Source organism: Lissotriton vulgaris, chromosome 6 (assembly GCF_964263255.1).
Source record: "Lissotriton vulgaris chromosome 6, aLisVul1.2, whole genome shotgun sequence".
NCBI lineage: Eukaryota > Metazoa > Chordata > Amphibia > Caudata > Salamandridae > Lissotriton > Lissotriton vulgaris.
In genome coordinates, this window is record NC_141694.1 from 831971701 (window position 1) to 831996981 (window position 25281).

Below are 25281 nucleotides of genomic sequence, written 5' to 3' on the forward strand. Positions count from 1 at the left end.
TACGTCTGAGCATACCCTGCCAACTTAGGGCAAACAAAGCAAACACACAGAGATGAAGGACAGAGTGCTGAAAATCACCCTTTTTTCGCAATGTGCTTAGCTATATATTTTGGATATAGCACTGCTGGCCAAGCCATGTCTTTCCAGGACTGGAATCAAGCATCCTGGGACCGGTTTCTGGGTAGGGAAGACCTGGCTTGGCAGTTCGGGCTGGACTGTTCCCATGAGGAACAAAATCAAGACTGATTTGCCTATGGCTGGGTCTGACCTGGGGTGGCGAAGTGAGCTAAAGAACGATGATGAATTCAACCCAGATCTGTGACCGGGAATTAGTGTCTAAAAAGGTTTTCAGCGCTCCGTCCATCATCTCCTGAGGTTTTCTTTCTAGCCTAGTCGGGCATCTCCATGATATTTCATTGCTATATAACACAAACCCAATACCAATGGCACTTACTAACCCGACCTAAACTTAAACAAATGCCTGCTACCTATTTGTAATCTTAAAACCCTTGAATGTCTAGGAGAGCTTGGGTAGGGAGGGACATAGCCAATGTGGATTCATGATCTAAGGGAAAGGTTATTAACAACAAAAAATTTAGAAAAAATCATACCATATGCAATTAACGTCATTCTAATCTTGCTTCTGTTGAGTCATTAACATCATCTATCAGACGTGGATACTGATCTTGTACTTTTTGGAAACTTTCCAACGAAAGAGCATAGAGTCTGCACGCTGTCAAGGCTACTGCAGTGCAGGTTCTCTTTCTATTACCAAGAAGAGAGTACTCTGAAGAAAGAAACGTAATATAAATGTTAATGAAATTTCTAATTGTATTCAATTTTGCATTTTATCATACTTCACAGCATTATTTAGACATTTTATAAATAACATTTATGATTAGTTAGATACTGTTAGAGTTTGTTCCACTTCCTTAACAATGGTTTGTGAAACTTGCTGGTTTAAGTTGAAGACAGTAAGATACCGTTGCAGACCGTGCGCACTTCACACCCACCTCCTATACATTACCAGCAATTTCAACCCATTTCTCCAACGCCCAGCAAGTGCTAAAAGGGGTGCTGGATGTTGTGAGAGAAGGAAAGCAGGGATGAAGATGACCTTAATATAAAAGAAGTATTTTCCCCATTCTACTCTCCTTTTCAAGAGGCTAAAACAGATACACAAAACTAGTAGATTGGGAAGAGGTGAAAATACACCAGGATAATGTTTAAGCCAACATTGCGTTCTACACAAATGATGTAAATGTAAATGTATTTATATAGCACAAACCACCCACATCGCAGGCATCTAAGCGCTTGCTTAGGGAACCCGTCCTGGTATTCCCCTGTGAGATAACCCCGGCAGGGTATCCACAAGGTGAAAGCCAGGCATCCCGCCGCGAGGGGCCGTTGTGGAGATTAAGCAAGCTATTGCCCAGAGTCGCAGAGTGTGAACCTGTGAGTTGAGTAGGCACCGGAGCGAGAATTATCGAGTCCGTGGAATTATTGAGCCCAAGCCCCGTCGAGGAGGGGAATTGAACCCTGGTCCAGGGCCGATCTCAGCTTCCGGGTCTGCCGCCTCTAACCCCTGAGCCACACTTCTCCATGATTCAGATCTGCAATATTTGCAAAAAGCACCTACATAAATTCCACTGGTACACACACCCCACCAGTATCACAAACAATTCAATTTAGACTCATCATTTCACTTTAAGCTATCATCCACATTCCAGACATAATCAACCTTATAACACAAAAATGTGATGCCCAATTAATCACAGAAAGAGGATCGCATACACCTTAACAAAATACTTGACATTCTTGTTCCTGTGGGCTTCAGCATTCACAAGACAGCAGCAGGACTGGCAGTTACCCAGGAGTCTTTCTTGTTCTCCACCCTTAGGTAACTAGCAGCACCAAGACGTTCCAGTTCCTTATCTACCAAAACCCTTCTCTTTTAATCTAAGGCAACTTAATTCTATCTGATACGCAGACCTGTATCCAAAAAGAACTTCATAGAAGAAATATCAGACCTCTTCACCTCAAACTCTGTTGAGCAAACCTACCCTGTTTTTCCCAGAGACTTCAACTGACCTGTAACCTCCATCATTCACAAAGAAGATGAAGAAATCCATCCACACCCTTCTCAACTTGATAGATTCCAAGCAGCGAGTCACCAAACCAATCTATTTCAAAGACACACAATACACTCAAAATCACCTCAGCTTCACCTGCAATCATCTGTACGGTCCCCAAATACCAGGAACAGAAGGACTACCTCTCCATCCATTATGCCACACCTCTACATCATGGGCATCCTCAAACACAGACGTGCCATAGCCATACAAGAAAGGAAACTGAGACCATTATTAAAGAAAACCATAACAGTCTCAAAATACTTTACTCTGGGTGTACATCTGCCATGACCATAACTAAGGTAGCCCCTCAACGAAGCTGCTAAAAGAAGCAAATGACACTCTAATGCCAACTATTACTGCATGAATCCATTATCAGATGCTGCAATCGATAAGTCAACAAATAAAATGCAATCAATCTTTTTATCACAATCCGCAAAATCAATTCACATATTAACAATACAATACAGATATTGAAACTGCTTCTAAATTCCCACTACCCCACATCCACATGCACGCAGCAGTCGGTGTTCCTTCTCCTTGTGGTCCCCGGGGATGGAGTCCCCGGGACATACTGAACTGGCTCCCAGGGAGATGGAGGCATCTGGGGGCATAAATTAGTACAGGAGTGGGTCCAGAGCACACCCTCTCCCCCAAAGGGAGTGACAATTTAAAAAATCAATGGTGCGCCAACCCCCTGGCTCAACCTGGCAGAGCGATAATGGACTGTTTCCTTAGGGTATTGTTTACCCTGCAGCCAGACTTCGCAGGCCCATTTCATTGGCCATGTTGGACTACATTTTATGAATATGGCTTCATTTTTCTATGGTGACCAGCCCTAGCCATCAGGGGCATTCTGTCAGGTCTCCTTGACTCTAAAGGTGTGCTTTACCCAGGGAGCTGAATTTTCGGGCTCCCTGCGCCAGGTCTGTCCCCTGCTTGGCCCCTGGTGCTCTTCTTCTGCTGGTGGGATATCTTGAACAACCCCACCACAACCAGCCAGCAAAGTACCCTTCCTTCTCTAAGGCCCGTCACAAAATCTCCTGGCTTCTTGAAGGGCACCAGTGTATCAGTGGTGTTGGGGTCCAGTCCACAGAAGTTCTAGGGAAACCATCCAGGTTTGTCCAGCGGGTCCTTTCCCCCAACTATTCCTCAAGGTGCATAAGAGGATCACTGGCTCTGTAGAAAACCATCCTTGTCTTAGGAGTTAGCTGGAGTCAAAGTCCATTCTTGCAGGGCAACTGGTGGCTTCCACTTTCAGCTGCGCACCCTGTTGCTGTCATTGCTCCCACGTTCAGGGACTTCTCAATTGTCAAAAGCCCCTTGTGTAGGGGCTTTTAAGTGAGGGTGGAAAGTTCTAGAGGCCAGGCACCCCTGGCCAATCCTATGATGCCAGATTTTCCCTTGACCCCTTTCCAAGCCCTCCTGCACAGCATTCTGGGTCAATTCAATGTGGTGTTTTCAATTTCTGTGGAAAGAGCTTACCTGTGAGCATCTCCAGCCCTTGATGGCACAGCTGCATTACACTTTCTCACCAAAACGTCCGAGGTGAGCTCCTCCTGTGTTGGCTCCAGAGGCCTGGGCCTCAGGTACAGTGTGACAAGCTAATTATCCGATGCAGATTTCCTCTCCATCCCTTCCTTTCCCAAGAACTGTTTCAAGCATTGTTAATTGCTCTTTTTTTGCGGGGAGACCTTTGATCCCTCTATTGGGTAGCAAAATAATTAACTTGGCCCAGTAGGAGGGATAATGGCCCAGAATAGGATTCTGAGCTGAGCCAGGGAAATATAACACATCTTTAAGTGTCAAAAGATGAATATGTGGGACACTAAGGGCTGTAGATTCACACTCAGGGTGCATGTTTTACCTAGGGGCATGTAAAATTTGCATAATTTGCTTTAGAGCAATTTGGCAACATTTCAACAAACTAATGCAAAGTGAGAATGTGTTATTTTGTGCGATATTTTATCCCGAAAGGCCTCTTAGCGTCACATTTTTCTACAGGGAATTATTGTTTGAAGTCTTCCTTATCAAAATAGACTGTTGTTAAGACCACCTACCCCACATGCTTGTTCTCTCTCTGATGATAAGAAAATCACTGTTGGTGCCCCTACTGTTGCGGTTGATATGATGGATGAGAATATGGAACCCTCTGGTGCTGAGAGTAGCTATAGTGCCTATTTTTGAAGCACGACTTGAAGAACTTCTTTCCTCCAGCCAAACAGAATTTAAAGGTTCCAACATATTACACATTTGTATGCAAACCAAAAAATACAAAGTCAGAAAAAGGGAATATTCAAAATCTTCACTTTTACCAAATTTCTCTTAAAGGTATTTGTTGAGGCTGACATTCCAAAGGACCAAGGCAATAATCTGCAATATCCAAGTTAGCTTAACCGATTGCAGCTCTAACTACTCAGTCAGATGCTAGAAGCCCTTCATGTTGGAGCTTTAAAGAAATCTTGAGTACAGTCTTTTGGAAGATCATACACAAATGCTTGAATAGTCTCCCAAAAAGGTCGGTCATATCTTTCCAAGGAAAGCCATTTCGCTGGCTGCTTTTAAGACTTCCACCACCAGGCCAAAGACTTTTCTCCGTGTAGTATTAATCCCTTTGTTCTTCTTATCAGAGTGGAATGGAGACAAGGATGTTTCAGGCACCAATGTCTGTCTTTTGTGTACAGATGAGACAATGACAGTTATGTTTTGACTCATGGGAAAGAAAAACAGCATCCTGCTCTGAAGGATTACATTTCTCTAATAGCCTTGGTGTGGCAGGTGTTAACAATTAGTCTTCAGTAAATTATATAATACCCAAAAGCATGGCAAGCAGTGGTCTGGTGGTCGAACGAAATAGTACATACATTTTTCCTTCACAAAAATAAGAAAGATTGGCTTAGTTCCCCTACGGGGTGCATACTTCCTAATTCCAATTGTTCATCATCAAAGAAAGTTCCTAAGATTCTTAGCGAGTGATAAGCATTATCAATATGCTGTCCTTCTAATCAGTCTACAATCTGTGCCAAAAACCTTCTCAATGACATGGCTCTGGTTGCAGCTTGCTCAACGAAATTCAAAATATGTGTTTATCCGTATCTCAATGATTGGCTCATAAAAGCAAGAACTCAAATAAAGGCAAAAGTAGTCTTCCAAGAATTTGTACATTTCCTTCAAAAACTAGGCCTACAAATCAATGTGGACAAATTCATAGGTAAACCAGTTCAAAGTATAACATACATGGAGCTGAAATATACACAAGGTTCAAAAGTGTGTATCCTTTATAGGAGAGGGCATCACCTATTCTAATGAAGTGTCAGCTGTTAAATACACACAACTTTAAAGCTCATTTGTTTTAAAGTCAGTTCCTGTGTCCATAAGCAGTTGGAAGACAATGCAGTTTTCTTTCTTTTATGTCTGAGAGGTAGAACCACCAGAGGCTGAACATCATCAGACTGTAATAATGTAATAAGTTGCTTTGAGGGTTTATTAAGAACTATGATCGGTGAGAAGGAGTAAAGATTGAAACATTCTTTGGCATAGATGTATGTCTTTGGACTGTTACAGGCCTGGAGTGCAAATACAACAGTTGCTGGTATGTATGTAGTGGGTCAACTTTTGGAATGTCAGTCACTGGGGCTGTTGGCCTCTCTGAAGGTTCTACTGAAGATGAACAAAACAGTTCTGAATCTTCAACATCAGAGCTTCTTGCATCAACATTGGATGTATGTAATGACATCAGGTGCCTCAACATCGATTTTCTTGAGGTTAAATGGTGTGGTAGAGACTGCTGAGAAAAGAGCCAGTTCCTCAAATTCTACATGTGCTTAAACATGGAATTATGATTTTTTTTCAGCGTCGTTCTCATCCTTAATGGCGAACATGTCAGCACCATAACTTTTTTGACGTTGACATCAACCAAAAGAACCAGGAGTGGTGGAAGTGGCATACAAGATGATGGTGATAACTGGAATGCCTCTTCCTCTCCTTGGATCTCCCCACCCCCCATGGTACATTTAGGCTGCAATGTGTGTTCAATTCCTCGGGCTTGGATCCCACAAGGTGTTTCAACAGAATATTTTAAAAAAATCATGATACAAAAATATTGTGTCAAGAATATCAGGACATCAGAAATATCAACAGGAATATCAAAGGTAAAAATATAGTTTTTGTGCTATTTTAAATATCGTTTATTTTGAAAATATAGTTGTATGTAATATTGTGTGTAAGTGTTAAATCAATATGTAATGTTTTGTAGTGTGTGTGATTGTATGTTTTTAATTTTTGTAAAAAAAACTATTTGTAATAATCTATATCATTTTTTGGTTTTCTTTTTAATAGAGAGATAAGGATGGGAAGATAATGGTGGGGCGATTAATAAAGAATTTATATATTTTTAATAACTTTATTTTTTCAGTTTTGTATCAATAGGGGGCACCATAGGGGCCCCCTCGGCCTCCAACCGGAGGTCATGCACCAAAGGGGGCCCGGCTGAGGGCCCCTAAACACGCTTTCCGATGTGGTGTCCATGTCGAACAGGTCGGCATGGATACCATTTCGGAAACCATGATCATCATGTCAAGGGCGTAAAGACCTGCTTTTGAGATTACTTGCCGACTTCCGACTGGCTCTCCGAGCTTGTCAGAAGCAAGCCGGAATGACCGACCAGTTAACTTTCCGACCACTGCCAACATAATGAGCCAGCCCATTACGATGCAGCCCTAAAGGCTCTGACTGCCGAAGTATTGTAATTGGTTACTTAGTATCCAAGATCTTCCCCAGTATGGTTTAGATTGGAGTGGGAATAGTAAATTTCACCCATCCAGTGTCCAACACCTTCCCCAAATTGGTTTAGATTGGGATGGGAATAGTAAATGTACTCCCTTTAGTGTCTATCACCATCCCCAATATGATTTATATTGGAGTGGGAATAGTAAATGTCACCCCTTTAATGTTCAGCACTTTCCTTGAATTGGTTTAGATAGGAGTGGGAATATCAAATGTAACCCCATTAGTGTCCAACATATATTCCAAATTGGTTTAGATGGGAGTGAGACTAGTAAATGTTACCCTTCAATTGTTCAAACCCTTCCCCAAAATGGCTTAGATTATAGTGGGATAGTAAATGTCACCTCTTCAGTGTCCAACAATTTCCTTGAACTGATTTTAAATTGGAGTGGGAATAGTAAAAGCCCCCTTTAGTGTTCAAATCTTTACCCAATATGGGTAGATTGGAGTGGGAATGGTACATTTTACCTCTTTAGGGCCTCATTACGATGTCGGTCGGAAAGCATTCGACCAACTCTGTGTCAGTACATGGCCCGACCAACTCAGGTTCAGCAAGTCCGACCGATCAATTACAATGAATCTGAACACCGTTCGGTCTGACTCCCATTGACTTCAATGGGAGCCTGTGTTCCGATCGACAACACAGGCTCCCATTGAGAAATGGGGTGGTTGCAGAAAATCTTGCACCCGGTTTCAGGCACCCCATGGTGCCTGTCACACTTTGCATGGTTGGAAAGAGTGGTCCCATGGGTACCCACACAGACCTCAACAGGAGGCCTCCGGCTGAAGGGGGCCTGCTACGGACGCCCAAAGTCAGTTTCCGACAGCCGTTCCATGTCAGACAGACAGATTCGGAAAGGCTGTCTGAATCCCACACCGTAATATGTCGGTCGGAAACACGTTCCATAGACCTGTACGATTCGGCTCCAATCGACTCGGAGTCTCCGAATGCTGGTCGCAACCGATTTGGAATGACCAAACAGTTACCTTTCCATCGTACACGGTCGGTCAGAAATGTTTCTGAGTTGGTCGGAAACATAGGATATGACACGGGTTAGGAAAATCCAAATGCCGTTTGGAGCCTTTCTGACCAACATCGTAATTAGCCCCTTAGTGTCTAACACCTTTCACAAATTTTGAATAATAAAACCCTGTCACACAAGTTTCAGTTTTTATTTGTTTCCAATTTTTCATTACTGCATAGTTTTACAATTTGTATTATATTTACTACCATTTGCAGATGCCACCACAGCAAGGAATTCTCACCCACCTGGGTCACCACCATAGACCATCCTGATGAAGAGGGCGTTCCTCTTCAGTAGCCATGCCAGGAGTGGCCCTGTCTTGTCACCATCCCCGTGAAGGCGTTGTCTGTACTCTCTCCTGACATGACAGTCTAGTCTGTCCCTTTACTCCCCGACCCTCCTCTGTGCGATTAGAGACCCAGTCCTCACCACCATACCAGTGTGTGTCACATTGGAGGCCTGCTAGCTACCACTCCACCTCCACCAGTTCTACCCCCAGTCTCCACCTAGTGCCACTGACTTTGGAAAGGCATTCACTCCGTATTACTACTTTCAGTAAATTCCATTCTGTCCCCTCTGTGATGTCAAGTTCCAATTTGTGGCGAAGTAACTTACTAACAGCCTGATTCATGAAAAACGGATTCTGCGATTCTCAATTAGCGATTAACTGCGAATTGCAATTGAGAAATCGCAGAACGGTATTCATGATGTTTTGCAATAAAAAAAGCGATTCGCACGCGGCCGCAAAAGCTGTTTGCGATTATCGATAATCGCAGAAAAATCGCTATTTCCGGCTACATCCGTGTCGGATTTGCGATATCCCAAATAGCGATATCGCTAATTGCGAGATCGCAAAAAGCGAGATCGCAAAATCGCGAGATCGGGAAAACGGGAAGTCGCATTTCGAGCACAGTGATGACATCACAACCAGGAAGCAGCCAGTTCCCACCCCCATTCACCACAGTGAGGCAGACCTCGAGTCAGCAACTGGAAGAGCTCCTGCAATCCACCTTGGATTACTACTTTGAAACTACACTGCAGCTATGTCTGAGGAGGCAGTACCTGGGCCCAGCAACACCACAGGGCGGAAGAGAAAGCTCAAGTTCTCTGAGCAGTAGTTGGAGCACTTAATTGCAGGGGTGGTGGAGAACTACTCCAAACTGTTCGGGAAGGACTCAAGGAGGGTGCCCGAGCAGGAGAAACGCAGGATCTGGGTGGGCATAGCGTCCGCGGTGAACTCTGTGGGTGTGGCCGACAGGTCACTGGATGAACTTAAAAAACGTTGGTACGACCTCCGAGGTCTTGCCAAAGAGAAGGTAGCTCAGAGGCTTGGAGAGTCCCTGGACACTGGAGGGGGAGGACCTACAGTCCCTCCAAACACCCCCTTGGAGGATCGAGTTGAAGACACGCTAAAGGCTGAGGCGTGCATCGGAGTGACCCGTCTGGACTCATCCCGCCCCACCCAAGACATCCAAGGTAAGTGGCATGCGACTGCGACCCTGTCCCCTATGAATGGCCATGACCATATAGCCTCCCATAATTTTCCATAGTCATGCCATCGGTGCACATCAGGTAATGCCCTAAAGCATTGTGGGACATGTAGTGTGGCCACAATGTAGAAGTACCCCAATGCAGCCAGACAGGTTCAAAAGTACGCAAAGCCATAGACAGTCAGGGAATGTCACCCAGCATGCATGTAGCAACTGCACGTGTGACAGATACATGCAACTAATGAACGTCCACTTCCCCTCACAGGTGGCGCAGACAGCAGCGACAGCGAGAGGCTGCAAATAGATGAGGAAGCACAGGATGAGGAGGAGGTGCCGCTACATACACAGCCTCCTGCGTCTGGCGCAGCAACAACTTCTGCGGCCAGGTCCACCACCAGTGTGCCTCCAGCCCCTGCCGCAGCAACTACCCCTGCAGCTAGGTCCACCGCCAGTGTGCCTCCAGCCCCTGCCGCAGCAACAACTTCTGCAGCCAGGTCCACCACCAGTGTGCCTCCAGCCCCTGCCGCAGCAACTACCCCTGCAGCCAGGTCCACCACCAGTGTGCCTCCAGCCCCTGCCACAGCAACAACTTCTGCAGCCAGGTCCACCACCAGTGTGCCTCCAGCCCCTGCCGCACCAGCAATGCCCAGCTTGACTCCACCATCAGCTGGAGCATCAACATCAGGTCCCGCAACAGCGGCGACACAGCGGCCACCCACTGTGTCAGGCCAGCAGAGCAGGCGTGGCAGGTCTCGCATGCAGACCAATGCTCCCAGCACCAGGAGGGGGAATGGATAGTGGCTGCCGAGCATGAGTGTGGAGCGTCGCATGCTCAGGATACACCAGCTGCAGGCACGCCAGCAAGGGGCCATACAGCTTCAGCTGTACAACATTGGCCGCAATGTGGCAGGTGTGGGGGACCGGATGTACCGCATGACGGCAGCCATGGCAGGTGTGGGTGAGGGGATGGCCCGCATGACTGCAGCCATGGAGGCCAACACAGCTGCAATGATTGCGCAGCGCAGCACAGCCCGCCGCCGCCACCGTCAGCTACTGACCCGGCTGAGGGCGTACACACGGTCAAATTATGTTGTGGGAAATGCCACCTCGCAGCTATCGCGCCGGTCCCTGGTGCAGCAGCAGCAGCTCATACAGTGCTGCGAGGATGTGGCCAGGGTACTTGAGCACCTGACCACTGCTGTGACCGCACTTCACCCTGCTCTACCTGCCACTGTCGGGGGTGATGATGCCAGTGAAGGGACATCAAGTGTGAGCAGCCACTCTGCCTCACACGTAGGGGCACTGAGGCGCAGCACCAGGCCCACTGCAGGGACACGTGCGGAGCCTGAGGTGGAGCCAGAGAGGTGCGCGGGTGCTTCGCGCCGGAGGCGCACATGACTGAATGGTACTTGGACAGGCACAGGCTGAACATAAGCCTGCCCTGTGTATTGGACGCAGCAGTATGCTGAAATACTGTTAGCATTTGAAGGATGGCAACAGGAACCTTTTTTGTGAATCAAACAATTATATTTTATTTAGCATCCCACATTGGCGTTGTGTCATTTTTAAATTTTGCATGCAATTGTGATTTGTTGGGTGAGGGGAGAGGGTGCACTAGAAACTGTTCATTGTGATGTGGTTACGTCGTCTGTGGCCTTCAGCTGGGTTCTCCCCGCGTGCATGGCGCGCATGTGCAGGTGGCCGGTCGTCCCCTTCCGATTCACTGCCAGAGATGTCAACAGGTATCCGGCGCTTAGTAGCAATGTTGTGTAGTATAACACACACAGCCACACTGCGGCAGCAAACTTCCGGACTGTAGTACATGGCCCCACCTGTCTTGTGAAGTATGCGGAATCTGCTCTTCAGTAGCCCAAATGTTCTCTCAATGCAATTCCTTGTGCGTATGTGTGCTACGTTGTAACGCCGTTGCTGTGGTGTAGCAGGGTTGAGGTATGGGGTGAGGAGGTATTCACGCAGGGCATAGCCACTGTCACCTGAATGAGAGGAGCAGAGGGTGAGTGCCTGTGCAGCGCAGTTACATCATCGCAGTGTGACATTGTGGGCAAAGTGTACTTACCAAGTAGGTGTCCTTCCCCGAAGTCTCCCCTGGCCAGTCGTGTGTGGAGGCCGCTGTGCCGGAATATGAATGAGTCATGTGTACTCCCCGGGTACTGTGCCACTATGTCCGTGATGTATGTCTTTGCATTGCAGACCATCTGGATGTTGAGGGAGTGGTAGGACTTGTGATTGCGGTACATGTACTCCGTTGCAGCTGGTGGGCAGATGTGGATGTGGGTACAGTCAATGCATCCTATCACGTGTGGGAAATGCGCAACATTGTAGAATTGCAGCTTGGTCTCATCCAATTCCTGTTGGCTTATAGGAAATTTGATGTGGTGGTGTAGCTGGGTCAGCATTGCGTCAAGGAAACTCCCTAGGCAGCGGGACATGGTGGGCTGGGATATCCCCCCAGAAGCCGCAACTATCCCGTGGAAGCTCCCAGAGGCCAGGATGTGCAGGCTACACAATACCTGGACATGTGTTGGCACGGCATTGGTCCGCCTTGTTGGGTGCTGCATCAGTGGGTCAAGGTCCTGAATTAGCTTGATGATCATTGCCCCATTCAGGCGGTACTTTGCGTAAATTTGCTCTCTGGTTTGGCCCAGCAGGGTGACCCGCTGGCGGAAGATCCTGGCCTGGATTCTGCGTCTCCTCCGTGCTGCTCGCTGTAGCCTTCGCTGCCTGACCACCATGTACATTCCAGGCATTGTGACGCTCCTTATGCTGCTCTGCTTCTCCTTAAGTGTGTTGGTCAGGCCTGCACCAGTTGCTGATAGGCCAACGGTTTTTCAATTTTTTTTTACTATGGGTTTGATGGTTAACACCTGCTTTGAGTTGTCCTTAATTTGCGCCTCGCAAAATGCGATTTTGTTTTTTTTCGCTAATTGCGATTTTTCATGAATCCCGATTGCGAGGAAAGTGCGAATTGCTATTATTTTCGCAGAATCTGTGATTTCTCGCTATTTCCGAATCGCAAATGGTCTACTGCCGGGATTCTGCGAATATTTGAGCGATTTCGCAATTCTGTGTTTGCGAATTCGCTTTTTTCATGGTGAATTCCGATTATGGGAATTGCGCCCGTAATAGCATTTTCGCAGCGATTGCGGCCTCATTTTCGCTTCATGAATCAGGCTGTAAGACCTCCCATAGTTCCTACCAGAACTGGGCATACTCCAGTGCCTCCAGGCAGAGGTGCCACAGGGGCACTCTTGGTCTATCCGCCCCATCCCCCACTTCAACAGCAATGGTTCATGGTCCGAGACGGACCTCCCCATTAGGTGCACATCCCACACAATGGCAGCTAAGTCTCCAGTGACCAGGAATCTGTCTAGGTGACCACAAGCATCATGGGTTGGGGAGTAACAAGTAAATCCCCTCTCAAAGAGATGTGTCTCCTGGCAGATGTCTTTGCAGTTCACCCGTGCTATGATGTCCCGCAATGTCGCGGTCATGTTCAGTTTAGTGTATCTGGGGGAGAAGTCTGTCCACTTGTCTATCCAGGATGCAATTAAAGTCTCCCGCATATATTACTGGGACCCCATATATTGGATAAGTTCCTGTTCTAACTTGGTAAAGAGGCCACATTAATCTGTGTTGGGGGCGTAAACCTTTCCATACCTGCCACCATGAAAAAATATCTGATTGTGTGAGGAGGGGTCGGAACCTGAGAAGAGAGGGGCCTTGTGCCGAGAAGTACCTAAGAGGCACTTTTGAAACCCAACCTGCCCCCAAACACCCTACTCCCCCCCAAAACATGTTGAGCCTGGTTTTCACACCGCTTAATAGGCATTAGCAGTTCAAAGCCACGGAAAACTATTTACGGTGGTTTTCAGCTTCTTTTCCCTGCCACCATGTGATATTGGCTCTTTACCGGGTGACCATGTGATGGGAGCCGATATCGTGCGTCACACGGTGGCACCATTTGAGTTGGCAGGTATGCGTTCAGAAGACACACCTCCATGCCATTTAGGCTTGATATAGGAAGAGATATCTCCCCTCAATTCCCGCCTTAAACCCCCGGGCCTGGAACAGGACCTGAGGAGCAATCCATATCTACAAACCCTATGAATAGTTGGACTATGTGGGGCAATACAATTGCCTCCTCAATTTGTTATGTAATTTCTGCATCTCACCCTCCCTCACGTGTGTCTCTTGCAACATTCCATGTTATTAATCTAGTACAATCAAGCGTGATAACTGTAAATTAGTCCCATCCCCAGTTGTCTCTCCACCCTGTCCCGGGATTTCGAGCCCAATCCCCTGACCGTGTTACTCCAGATGCACCACCATAGTGACAAACGGGATAATGCTGCTGCACTCATTATCTTGATAAGAATGCCCCTGCGTAAATGCATGAAACAAACAACTCATGTCTCCCCAAGGATCCCTGTCAGGATGCCCTTTCCCCCGAAGGCCTACACTTCTGTCGCAGATGTGCCAAAACCGCCAAATACCTGAAAGAAAAAATCCTAGATCCGGTACTCCATTTAGTATTACAGGGGCAGTGTCACCCTGTGCCATCCACGACTGTAGACAACTCTGAGTTCTGCATGCCCCAGTTCTACATCCACCCACACACACACTATTCAATCCACCATAAAACACATTCACAACACTAATAGCCAAAGAAGGAAAAGAAGGGGGGAAGAAGAAGGAGAAAAGAAGGGAAGTGAAATAGGGCTTAACATGAACTCACTCCCGCAACACACTGCACTCAAAAACCACAAATCAGATGCTAATCCTTGTCTACTCAGCTCTTTCTGGACTTCAAATCAGGGTAATGACAAGGAATCTGTGAAAATATCATGATGAATCCTTGAAAGCCCCAACAGAGGGGAGAGTCAGTTTAATTCCTGATACACATGCCTTAGCCAGGCAGGAGGGTCCCTCAATGCAGTCCAGAACAACAGTTCCATAGCCCTCCACCCCTACATAGGAATGAATGTGACCACATGAGCAACCACATAACTTTTCCCTTGCGTCCGGGGTGTCTTACATGATCTCGGAGCTAATTTCTCCAGCGGTAGAGGTGATCATGACCTCCACCAACGTCTTCGCTTTAGCCCACTCCACACATCGGAGCTCCATGTCCAATGTGCGTGACACACCAGAACGTGGGCAGCTGATTCAGCAGATCTTCTTCCGCAGTTCCTGCATTTTCTTGCTCATCCATACTAGTGTATGGTCTGAGTCCAGTTTTGAGACCTTCCGAACCTCGGTGTCAGAATACAGCTGTCTGTATGTATCTCCAGCTAGTCCCACACAGCTTCCGGGGTGGGGAAGAATGCACCTGGCCATCATGAAGGATCTTCATCTTGGTCAGGTAAAGCAGCATGTATCTGAGTCCCAGGACCTTTAAATATCTTTTTAATACCCCTGAATGTTTGCCACAATTCCGGGACTCTTTGTATGTAATCTTGAACTTAGGATCCTCGGATTGCCTGACTGCCTAGAGAATGGCAGTACTACCTCTGTAGTTGAGAATCTTTGCACTAACCATGTGAGGAGGTGCCTCCACCAGTGGATGTGGCAGCAGTGCCCTGTGCGCTTTCTCAACCACGAATAGAGCCAATAAGTTCCAGGAAGAGTTCCAGCTACAGGCCCTCTATCCCTTCGGGAAAGCCCACAAAGCGGAGATTGCAGCGCAGAATGCCCAATTTTTGGCATCCTTCGCTTTGGACTCCAACACCAGGGCTAGTTTTGAGAGATCCCCCACTATGGTACAGAGGGTGGAAAAGTCATCCTGTAGCTTAACGTCATTCTGTTCCATAGCCAGTGAGCTCTTCTCCACCTTTCGGAGATCAACTCAGGGTAGGGTGGCATCATGGGAGGGTATGTCAATCTTGGCCTGGACATTCACACTCTCAATAGCAGCCAGTATCAGTGCTCTAGTGGGGCTCTGTGGCGCCTGAAGACTTCGCCCCTCTGTCTTCAGGGGTCCCTACACCCATGGCAGGTGCATAAACTGGTCTATTTTTGACTGTTGTGCACTGTGATACAGTCTGTCTTGCCCCATCATGTTGCCCACCCAGCAGGGAGAGAACACCAGGCTCCCAGCAAGCAGCAGTCCATGCCTTGATAACCCCGACAAAAAAGGGGCAGTGGGTAACACCAAGGGGCACTTCGCAGTGTGCTCAGTGTGGCTCCTCAGGTCAATCTGGCTGGACCAGTCAGTCAGAAATAAGACACTTCTCCCCTGCCTCATGCATCAGTAGTGCATGCTGGCTAAAGTGCACAATGGGGTCACCTTTCTGCCCCCGCACCACATCACCCCGCAGGCCTACAGGTTCCCGCCCTGTTTGATAGCGGGACATTCAGCTTGTGCTGCCTTCTGAGGGCATGGTGATCCTCGAGGCCGTGTTTCCATATTGACAATGACATGCATATGTGTACACTTAAAACCAAATCATGTCCCCAGCCTTACAGGCTCAGTTAAGAGCTATCATACAACTAAACTGGGCTTTACAAACACTCAGATCAGGTTTTATGCCCAGGCAAAATCTGAAAAAGACAACCATTTTTGAGCCTTATAATGTGACTTTAGCACAAAAAAGGCTAAAAAAGAATCTACATACACTTTGTTGAGTATTGAAAAAGTGGAATAACCACCATTTTCAACTAGTGACTATCCGCCTGTTACCACAGGCTGCTACACAACATGGCTTAAAGAGCAAAAAGTGCTATGATGCGGTCTATGCAGAAGCTCTGGACCCTGTATGAAGCACCCCTTATCTCATCTTCTCCTACCTCAGTGTCATCATCATCATCTTCATCTAGTGGAGGAGAGAGTCAATGTATTGATTGTATTCTCTTTAGCCTGAAAGGCTGCTTCCACTGCACTATTATTCATTTTTGTGTGGATCCCTGGCATGGCACAGTTTCTGACTGAACTCCTAGATCCATAACCCTTGAAGCAGGCACTGCAGAGGATCCCTGCTCCCCTGCATGACAGTACTTCTGGGATGTTTTTAAGTTTTACCTTCACAGTGCTTGCAAAAGTTCTTGCAAGTAAAACAAGCATTTGGAATGTATTTATTTTAAAAGTTTTATATAGCTTGTACATGACCACTGAGGGTATCAGAGTGCTTTACAGTTTATACATCAGGCAGAGTACAAGCAATCAAAACAGCATCAACAAAAAACAACAGATTAACAGTCTAAAAATTGGCCGAACATTCTTGTGAGCCCAGCAGCTGGGCCACAAATCTCCTTTTCTGGCCCCGAATCAGATGGGGGGCCCAGCAGAGGCAAGAACTTCTTCATCAGGAGCCCTTTGACCTCTTTTTTGAAGAGGACCATGGAGGAATTCACCCTGACTTCGGGGGGAAGGGAATTCCAGATCCTCTGTGCCATACCTGGGAAGCCTTGATTGTACGTCTTCTTTTTCTTACATTTTTGTGGTTTGAGTAAAAGGGTGCTGGCGCTTCTGGAGGCTCTTGAACCACATGAGAGCTCCAGTTTCTGAGCGAGGTACAGTGGAATCTTGAAGTGTAAGGCTTTGTGTGCCATGCATGCAATTTTTAACTGTTTCTGCGCTTCATAGGGAAGCCAGTGCAGGGCCAGCAAGTCTGGAGAGATATGGTTGAATCTGTTAGTATCCGTTATGAGCCCTAAGAGGAGCTGGCTTTACTCTAGGCAATCAGCAAAGCGTTGCGCTACCGTAGTCCAACTTGGAGATCAATAGTGCTTGCACCGCCACCTTTAGGTCCTGAGCCGGTAGATAGGGTTTGAGTTTCCTCAAGATACTGAGTTGGTAGTTAGCTCCTTTGGTAAGGGACCTGATGTGCTTCTGCATGGTCAGGCTTTTGTCTAGAATGATACCCAGAGAAGATGCCGAATCAACGACGGGAGGTTTGCAGTTTAGAGCTGTAAGTTGATTCAACCATTGTTCCAAGACTGGGGAATGCTTGTGGTTAAGATTAGGAGGAATTCAGTTTTTAAAGCATTTAGCTTCAGGTGGTTATGTGTCAGCCAGCTTGGTGTTTCCAGCAGGATTGAATTGAGTGATTGGATGTCCTCAGGGGAGGCAATCTTCTGGTATAGTTAGGTATCATCCGCGTACATTTGATAGTGAATGCTGGATGATTTCAGAATTTCTGTCAGAGGCTCCATAAACAGGTTGAAGAGCGTGGGCGACAGTACTGAACCATAGGGGAACCCCAGCGTGACCAGTGCGATACGTCTTGCATTTGCAAGAGTTAGAGTTATTAGCATTGTTAATGATAATGTATTTTACCCATGTGTTTTTGTTTAAAGTGTTTTGGATGCATGTGATGTGGAGTGCAATTATGTGGGTTGGTTTGAAATTGTTAGTTGTGGAATTGCATGGGGTGGTATTGTGTGGTGTGTAGTGTATTTGTGTAGTAGAATTATGTGGCATAGTGACTAGATAGGGGTGAGAGCTGCAGAGAATTGATAGAAAGGAAGATAGAGAGGGGTAGGTACTATGTTGTGAATGAACAACAGACAGAGGAGCAGAAAATGTTTGTGAGGGAGAGAGAAAGAAGTGGACAGCTGATAACATATGTATAAAGAAGAAGTGCCTGTATATGTGAAGGAAAGCATGGGTTTCAGGAACAGAAAATTTGAAAAGGCACAGTAAAAATATTGTGCTCGAAAACCTGAATTGAACCACATGAGAGAGTCAGAAAGAGTGAGTGAGAGAGAGAGCAGGAGAAAGGGGTGAGAGATGGTATAGGAGAGAGAGGGAGTGGGAGGGGTACCCGGGCGAGTTGCAAGAGGTGAACTAGTGCACAGCGTGATGACTACAGAAAGGTAGCATGTGTGAGCCGGTATTATAAGGAAGAGATAAGGAGAATGAAGGAGGGAAGAGAATTGGCAGTGGGATTGCGAGATTAGAGAGGGACAGTGGAAGTGTGAGGGAGAGATGAGAGGGGCAGTGGGTGTGTTGTGGGGACATGGCAGTTGGTGGAAGTATGAGGGAGAGACAGGTTGAAGTGGAATTGTTTGTTGTGGATTTGTGTTGCATGGAACTGTGTGGTATGGTGTGGTGTGAGAAATAGGGGCATGGTATGCTGTAGAATTATGTGGATAGTAATTTAGTATTAAATCTTTTTATTGAAAGCCAATACATGGACCATTGCTTTAGGCGACCAAGGTTGAACAGTGACAAAACTGTATCTGTGCCCTCGCTAATGCGAGTGTCACATGGTGCAACTTAACCACAGCATGCCGCCTACAACCCATTTGGGCCGGCCGTGTTTGAAAATCAGAAGAACAGTCGGTAGCAACAACAATGCATGTATTATACGAAACACCCCCCTCCTCCCTTCCTACCCTCCCCCTCCCTCCCCCCCTCCTCCCCCCCCTTGTCCGCTGAGGTAATGGAAAGAAAACGCTAAAGAAACCAGTGGCAGTGATCAAAGCAACACAAGGGAAACTTCAGATCTGGGAGGCCTTTCTGCGGGCCTTCGTCTTGGTCTCTGGGATAGGTGTGTCAGCAAGATGTAGCAAACGTAGGTATCGGGGACAGCTCAATTCCCTGAATTCCCCAGTAAGCAGCGTCAGAAATGGCCGCCAGAGGTCCGCAAACTCGTCCCCCCTACCCGCTGTAGTCAGTGAAAGCTTCTCCATGCCCAGGATAGACCAGAGCCTTTGCAACCAGCCCAACTGCACTGGCGGTTGAGGATCTCTCCAGCGGGCTACAATGTTTTGCACAGCCGCTCCCAGCGCAAGCGCAATTAATCTCCCTCCCATAGATTTCAGGGGGTACATCAATGCATTGGGCAGTCCCAGTAACACATAGGCGGGGAATCGGGGGAGTTGGGTATCCAAATGAAGGTCTATCAGGTCAAGAATAGTGGTCCAATAGTTCTGCAGCCGCTCACAACTCCACAGCAGGTGTTCCAGTGTGCCCAACCCTCCGTACCCTCTCCAACAGCGGTCACTGACCTGTGGATCCCAGCGGTGTATGCGCTCTGGGGTGTGATACCAGTAGGTGGCCACTTTTGTGAGTGTCTCTGTGAGGCCTGAGTGGTGGGCCGAATGGCGAGCCCTGTGGTAAATCCCCTCCCACTCCTTGTGCATGAGCTGCCTTCCCAGGTCCCTATCCCATCTAGCCTGCCCTGCATTATAAGTGTATATGGTAGTGAGGAGCAGGTGTTGATATATGTCTGAAAGCAGTTTCTTCTCCGAAGTGCGTGTCAGTAGCCATTTTTCATAGGGTGTAAGAAAACGCTGCGCTCCCGGTTTGATCGAGGGTTGTAGGACCCAGGAACAGACTAATTTGCATACAGCCAGGTTCTGAAACTGGGATGGTGCAGTGAGCTAAAAAACGGTGTTGGATCTAGCCCTGATCTCTTGACTGGGTGAGAGCTTTCTGCTTAATTCAGAGACTCTGTCCCTCACCACCCCTTGTTGTAAATAGACTTGCATGTAGGGCATGCAATCGGTTTCTTGTATGCCATAGGCCTCCTTCACCTTCTGGAAAGGGATGATGCCCTGGAGATCAAACATGTGTCCAATTTCCCGGCAAGGTGTAGTTCTCCAAGCCGCAAATGCCTGTGGATCCAGGCCCGGGGTAAACTCCGGGTTGTCGAATATCGGCGTTAGCGGGGAAGGGAAGGAGGTGAGGTTTCTCCTGACCGCCACTCTATCCCAAACTCTCATGACCGTACCGGTGATATACGAGGCATATAAGTTGGGAGGTCTATGGCGTCGCGGGAGGAAGGGCACACCCTGGAGCGTGCGGCCTGCCACCGCCTGATCCTGAAAGAGCCAGTGTTTGCTGGACTCTAGCTGGTACCACTCCACCAGCGTACGCAGTTGTGGAGCTTGAAAGTACAGGGTGAGATCGGGCAGTCCCACTCCCCCATGAGCCGGGGGAAGCGCGGCGAGTTGGTACTTAAAACAAGGGCGGCGACCGTTCCACACGTAGCGGGATATGTCAGCCTGCGCTTTCTGGAGCCAACCTGTCGGGGGGCGTAGTGGGAGGGTCTGGAAGACGTAGAGGACCTGTGGAAGCAGCGTCATTTTGACGGCAGCAATACGGCCCAGCCAGGACAACGTGAGGTGTTTCCACTTCTTAAGGGTCTCGGTAAGGCGCGAGCCGAGTCTGGCATAGTTGACCTCTACCGTGGCCTGGAGCGTGGGCGCCAGCAGGACCCCCAGGTAGGGTACCGCTGACGTAGACCACCGCAGGCCAAACTCCGCTTTCGCGTCAGTCAAAACCTCAGAGGATAGAGACACATTCAATGCCTCCGATTTATCTACATTGATCTTAAAGCCAGAGGCTAGGGCAAAGGTATGCAGTTCTATGAAGAGCGCCCTCAGAGATTGAATGGGGTCCATAAGCGAGAGCAGAATGTCATCGGCGTACAGACTGATTTTGTGAGTATCGCCACCAAAGGGGATGCCTCGTATACGCCGGTGTTGCCTGATCCGTTGGGCTAGGGGCTCCATGTAGAGCGCGAATAGGAGGGGAGAGAGCGGGCAGCCCTGCCTGGTCCCCCTACCAATTGGGAATCGTGGCGAAGTGTGGCCATTCACCCGGACTGTAGCGTTAGGTTGTCTGTAGCAGTTGAAGATGCGGGTACGGAGAGTGGTCCCGAGGCCGAACCGCTGCAAGGCTAGGTCCAAATAGGGCCAGTGCACTCGATCAAACGCTTTCTCAGCGTCAACGGTGAGGAGCATGCAGCCCGGTCGTGCCCGCGAGCCGGCTTCTATCAGGTGGAGGACTCACTTGGTGTTATCGCTCGTCTGTCTTTGGGGTATGAAACCGGCTTGGTCCGGGTCAACTAACTGCTGCATATAGGGGGTTAGTCGGCTAGCTATGATACCCGTATACAGTTTAATGTCAATATTTAAGAGCGATATTGGCCTGTAGGAACCGCACGCAGTTGGGTCTCTACCGGGTTTGGGTATCACTGAAATGGCGGCTTCCAGTAGGTCTGGGGGGATAGCTCCGGGTTGATCAAACGTGTTAAACAGATCCCGCAATAAAGGGGCCACTTGTGAACAGAATTTTTATAGAAGGCCGCGGAGTATCCGTCCGGGCCAGGCGATTTCCCTAGCTTGAGGCGAGAAATCGCCGATATGACTTCCTCTAGACCGATGGGTCTATCCAGGAACTTCGTCTGGGCCTCATTCAGGGAGGGGAGGGTCGCCCCATCTAGGTAATCACTGCCTACCTGGGGGTCTAAGGTGTTTGCGTCATAAAGGTCGGCATAGAAGCTACCGAACTCTTCCGCTATGGCCGCGTCGTCCGTGACTAGGTCTCCGGTGTTGGACTGAATAGCCTGAACGCTCTGCCTCTGGCGCTGCTCTCTCAGTTTACTCGCCAGCAATTTCCCACACCGGTCCCCCCCGGTGTAGTAGGCATGCTTCAAACGCAGGGCTGCGAATTCCGCCACATCCTGGTCTAAGGCCGCCAACAACTTCCTTTCCGCGCATAGTTGGCGCCAGGCCCTGGCCGCTCCCGTGCGTTGATGCATCTGCTCTAATTCAGCCACTCTCTGCGTGAGTTTGGCTCTCTTTTGAGCGCGCTCTCGGTTGTTGGCCGCAGCCACCGAGATGAATTCTCCCCGCAGGACGGCCTTAAGGGCGGCCCATTGGGTGGCTTTGGAGGTATCATCATTGGCATTGTGCGCCAGGAAGTGGCTGATGGCAGTCGATATTTTCTCGACCGTAGCAGGGCTTTGCAGTAAGCCAACATGCAAGCGCCAGTGCCTCTGTGGGCTGGGGGTGTCTGGTACCAGGAAGGACGCCACCACCGGGGAGTGATCCGATAGCGAGGCCGGGAGGATGTCGACGTCTCTCACGCGCGCCGCCAGCTGGGTAGAGCATAAGAAGTAGTCTAGCCGTGCATATGATTTATGAGCAGCTGAATAGTGCGTGTAGGCTGTGGACCGGGGATGTGAGAGTCGCCATAGGTCAACCAGGCCTAAGTCTGTGAGATGTGTGTGTCCCTCTGGGGAAAGCGCCCCGACCTGACCGAAGGGCTGATTAGAGCGGTCTGCCGTGTTATGAAATACCAGGTTTAGATCCCCCCCGAGTAGCAAGTGTGGATGTGTATTGGCTGTGGCCGCTTCTAATGCTTTGTGTAGGTATCGCTCCTGACCCTCATTAGGTGCGTATGCTGAGCCAATCAATAACGTCTGTCCCGCCACCAGGAAGCGATAAATCAACAGCCTACCCTTAATCTCTGCTTCTTTTTGCACCACCCGTCCCCTGAAGGTTCTAGCTACAAGGATCGCCACTCCCGCCACCGTCTTGGAAGCTGAGTAGAAGAACTGCTCTGGAAAGAAGCTGGACCTAAGCCGATATTGGTCTTTGGGCAGCAGGTGTGTCTCCTGCAGGAGGCAGATGTCAGCCTGCGAGTTCCTCAGGAAGGAGAGAATCACCCTGTGCTTATTTGGATTGTTAAGCCCCCGTACATTTAGAGTGAGAACTGTCAAGGGGTGAGTCATCCCGGACCAGTATCAAGGGCAGGCGCGCCGTGCGTGTGCAGTGTCTATGCCACAGTAAAGAAGTAAAAAGGGGAAAAACAATTCTTCTCAGCTCTAGTGGACAAGGAGGACCCTCCCCCCCACCCAACCCCAACCCCTCACCCCAAAAATGAGCCTCCCCCAGCAACCCCAACTGTGCCATCCAACCTCTCCCCCAACCCCACCCCCTCTCCCCTCCCCCCCACCCCCTCTCCCCTCCCCCCCACCCCCCACCAACGAAACCCAAGAGAAAGTCATAGTCCCAGGTCTGCCAAAGATAGTGTAGACCCGCAGGATAACCAAAGTCAAATTGGACTAGAACCTGTGGAGTCAAAAGTAGACTGGGGATATGGCATTGGCAACCATTGTGACCCCCACCCCACCCCCTTCATTGTCGCGGGAATCTATGCATGCCCCCTCTGCGGTTGGTCTAAGAGGGCCCCGAGGTGTCCTTCGCCACCTCCTGCACGGCTGCAGCATGCTCCTTGGCAATCGTTGTTTGGTCCGGACGGGCACTTGACTTGGGCCGTCGCCGTCTGCGGACCTTCTGCCAGCGATCACGTCGGTTCTGCGAGTGATTCTCCTGCGACGACTCCGTGTTTGCATCATCGCTATGTTCCTGATCTGGTACCTCTAGCCCCAGCAGCTTGCAGGTGTCGTGGAGGGAGCGCAGTTGGTGGAGAGCCCCGTCTCACCAAAAGATAAGTCTAAACGGGTGTCCCCAAGAGTAGGGTACCCCTTTGTCTCTCAAGAACGTGGTGACAACTTTGAACTCCCTCCTTTTCTGGAGCGTTATCACGGAAAGATCTTGGAAGAGTTCCACTGACGCGTCTCTAAACCGGAGAGGTTGGGACTGGCGTGCTTCTCTGAGAATCCTCTCCTTGAGTGGAAAATCCGGGAGGAAAGCCAGTATGTCAGGAGGAGGGGCCGGAGCTCGACGCGTCAGGCCCACTCGGTGCGCCCGATCTATGCGAATGGGGAAGTCTGCGGGTTCCTTGAGGACCTCTCGGAACAGATCTTGGAGGTACGTGGTCACGCTGTTCCCCTCCGCTTTCGATGGGACACCTCGGACCCGTATGTTATTCCACCGAGAGCGGTTTTCTAAGTCCTCATTGTGAGCTTGGAGGTCCATTTGCTGATCCCGGAGTCGCAGGACTTCTTGTTGGAGATGTACTAGCTCCTCACAACGGACATGGTTGGAATCCTCCATTGTTGCCACTCTCTCCCCAAGCCCATCCAAGTCTCTGCACAGCTCCCTCTGTTCACTCACCAGCTCCTGTTTGAGGGTCTGAAAGTCTTCCCGCAGGGAGCCGAACAGGGATTCCAGGAAGGACCTCGTGACAGGGGCTTATTCACGGGTTTCACCTTTGGTAGTGGCAAGTGAGGATGACGGTGATGCCGCTTGGGATTTGTCTCCTTTAGACGGCTGCTTCACCAGGAGATCAGTGATGGAGCGGCCTCCCCGGTGGTTAGCATTCGCCATCGCGGTGCCTCTCGCTGTGGTCCACTTCCGCAGCCTCTGCTTCCTAACTCGGCCTCTCCACCGCGAGGGGGGGTCCACCAGGGTCTGGCCGTCCTTGTCGCGGGTGCGGGAGTGGCCGTTGTCAGTCTCGAGGTCCGTCTATCTGACCCTTGTCCGTGTCCCCTCGTCCTGTCGGATATTCACAGCGGGTCCATCCACCTCGTCCTGGCCCGTCACCTCGGCCCTCGCTCTCCGGCAGCCACTGGAGCCCCTCTGGAGTGTCGCCGCTGTTCGCCCTCGGCCTCTCAATTCCGCTACTGGCCTGGGCCCTCGCCCCCTGCCCCGGCAGGCTATCCACCAGGCGCCGGCTGGAGCCCGCCCAGCACGGGCCGTCCGCTAAGGTCTGGATGGGAAATCGGAGATAGGCTTATGGTGGGTCGGTGCTGTCGGCCCCTCGGGAGTTCTGAGGTGTCGCAGGCTAGTGTCCTCAGGGTGTGGCGCCCCTTCCCAGTCTATGCAGGGAGCCCAGTTGCGCCTTCGCACCGTATCCCCGCACTCTCAGGTGTGTCTCCGGTGTCAGGGGGCTGCCCACCGCTAAGGACTCGGTCTCCGCTGCAGGGGTGCTGGGGCCAGGTCCCAACCAGGTCAGCCCGTCCCGGCCCACACATGCACTGCGCACTGGAAGGTCCACCACCTGGGCTCGGTGTCTCTGGGGGACCAAATCTCCCCTGTCGCAGTTCCCGATGTTTCACCTGCCGGACCGGCAGACCCACGGCCCAAGCGCTCCCAGCTCGCCTCACCTCTCACCGCCTGTGATGTTTGGGCCACGCGGGGGTCCACTCTCCCCGCCAGGCACCCCGGATTCAGGCGTCCGCCGTCCGC

At 49.5% G+C, this 25281-nt stretch overlaps 1 protein-coding gene across 1 annotated transcript in view; it reads right to left on the minus strand.

Annotated features, from left to right (window-relative positions):
* Window positions 1–626: 626 nt before the first annotated feature.
* The window catches only part of LOC147708069 (potassium/sodium hyperpolarization-activated cyclic nucleotide-gated channel 1-like), a 1702968-nt gene continuing 1678313 nt past the window's right edge, over window positions 627–25281 (minus strand). Inside the window, exon 11 of the mRNA XM_086925297.1 lies at window positions 627–787. Coding sequence (XP_086781423.1) covers window positions 627–787 — 161 coding nt within the window. The remainder of the gene's footprint in view (window positions 788–25281) is intronic.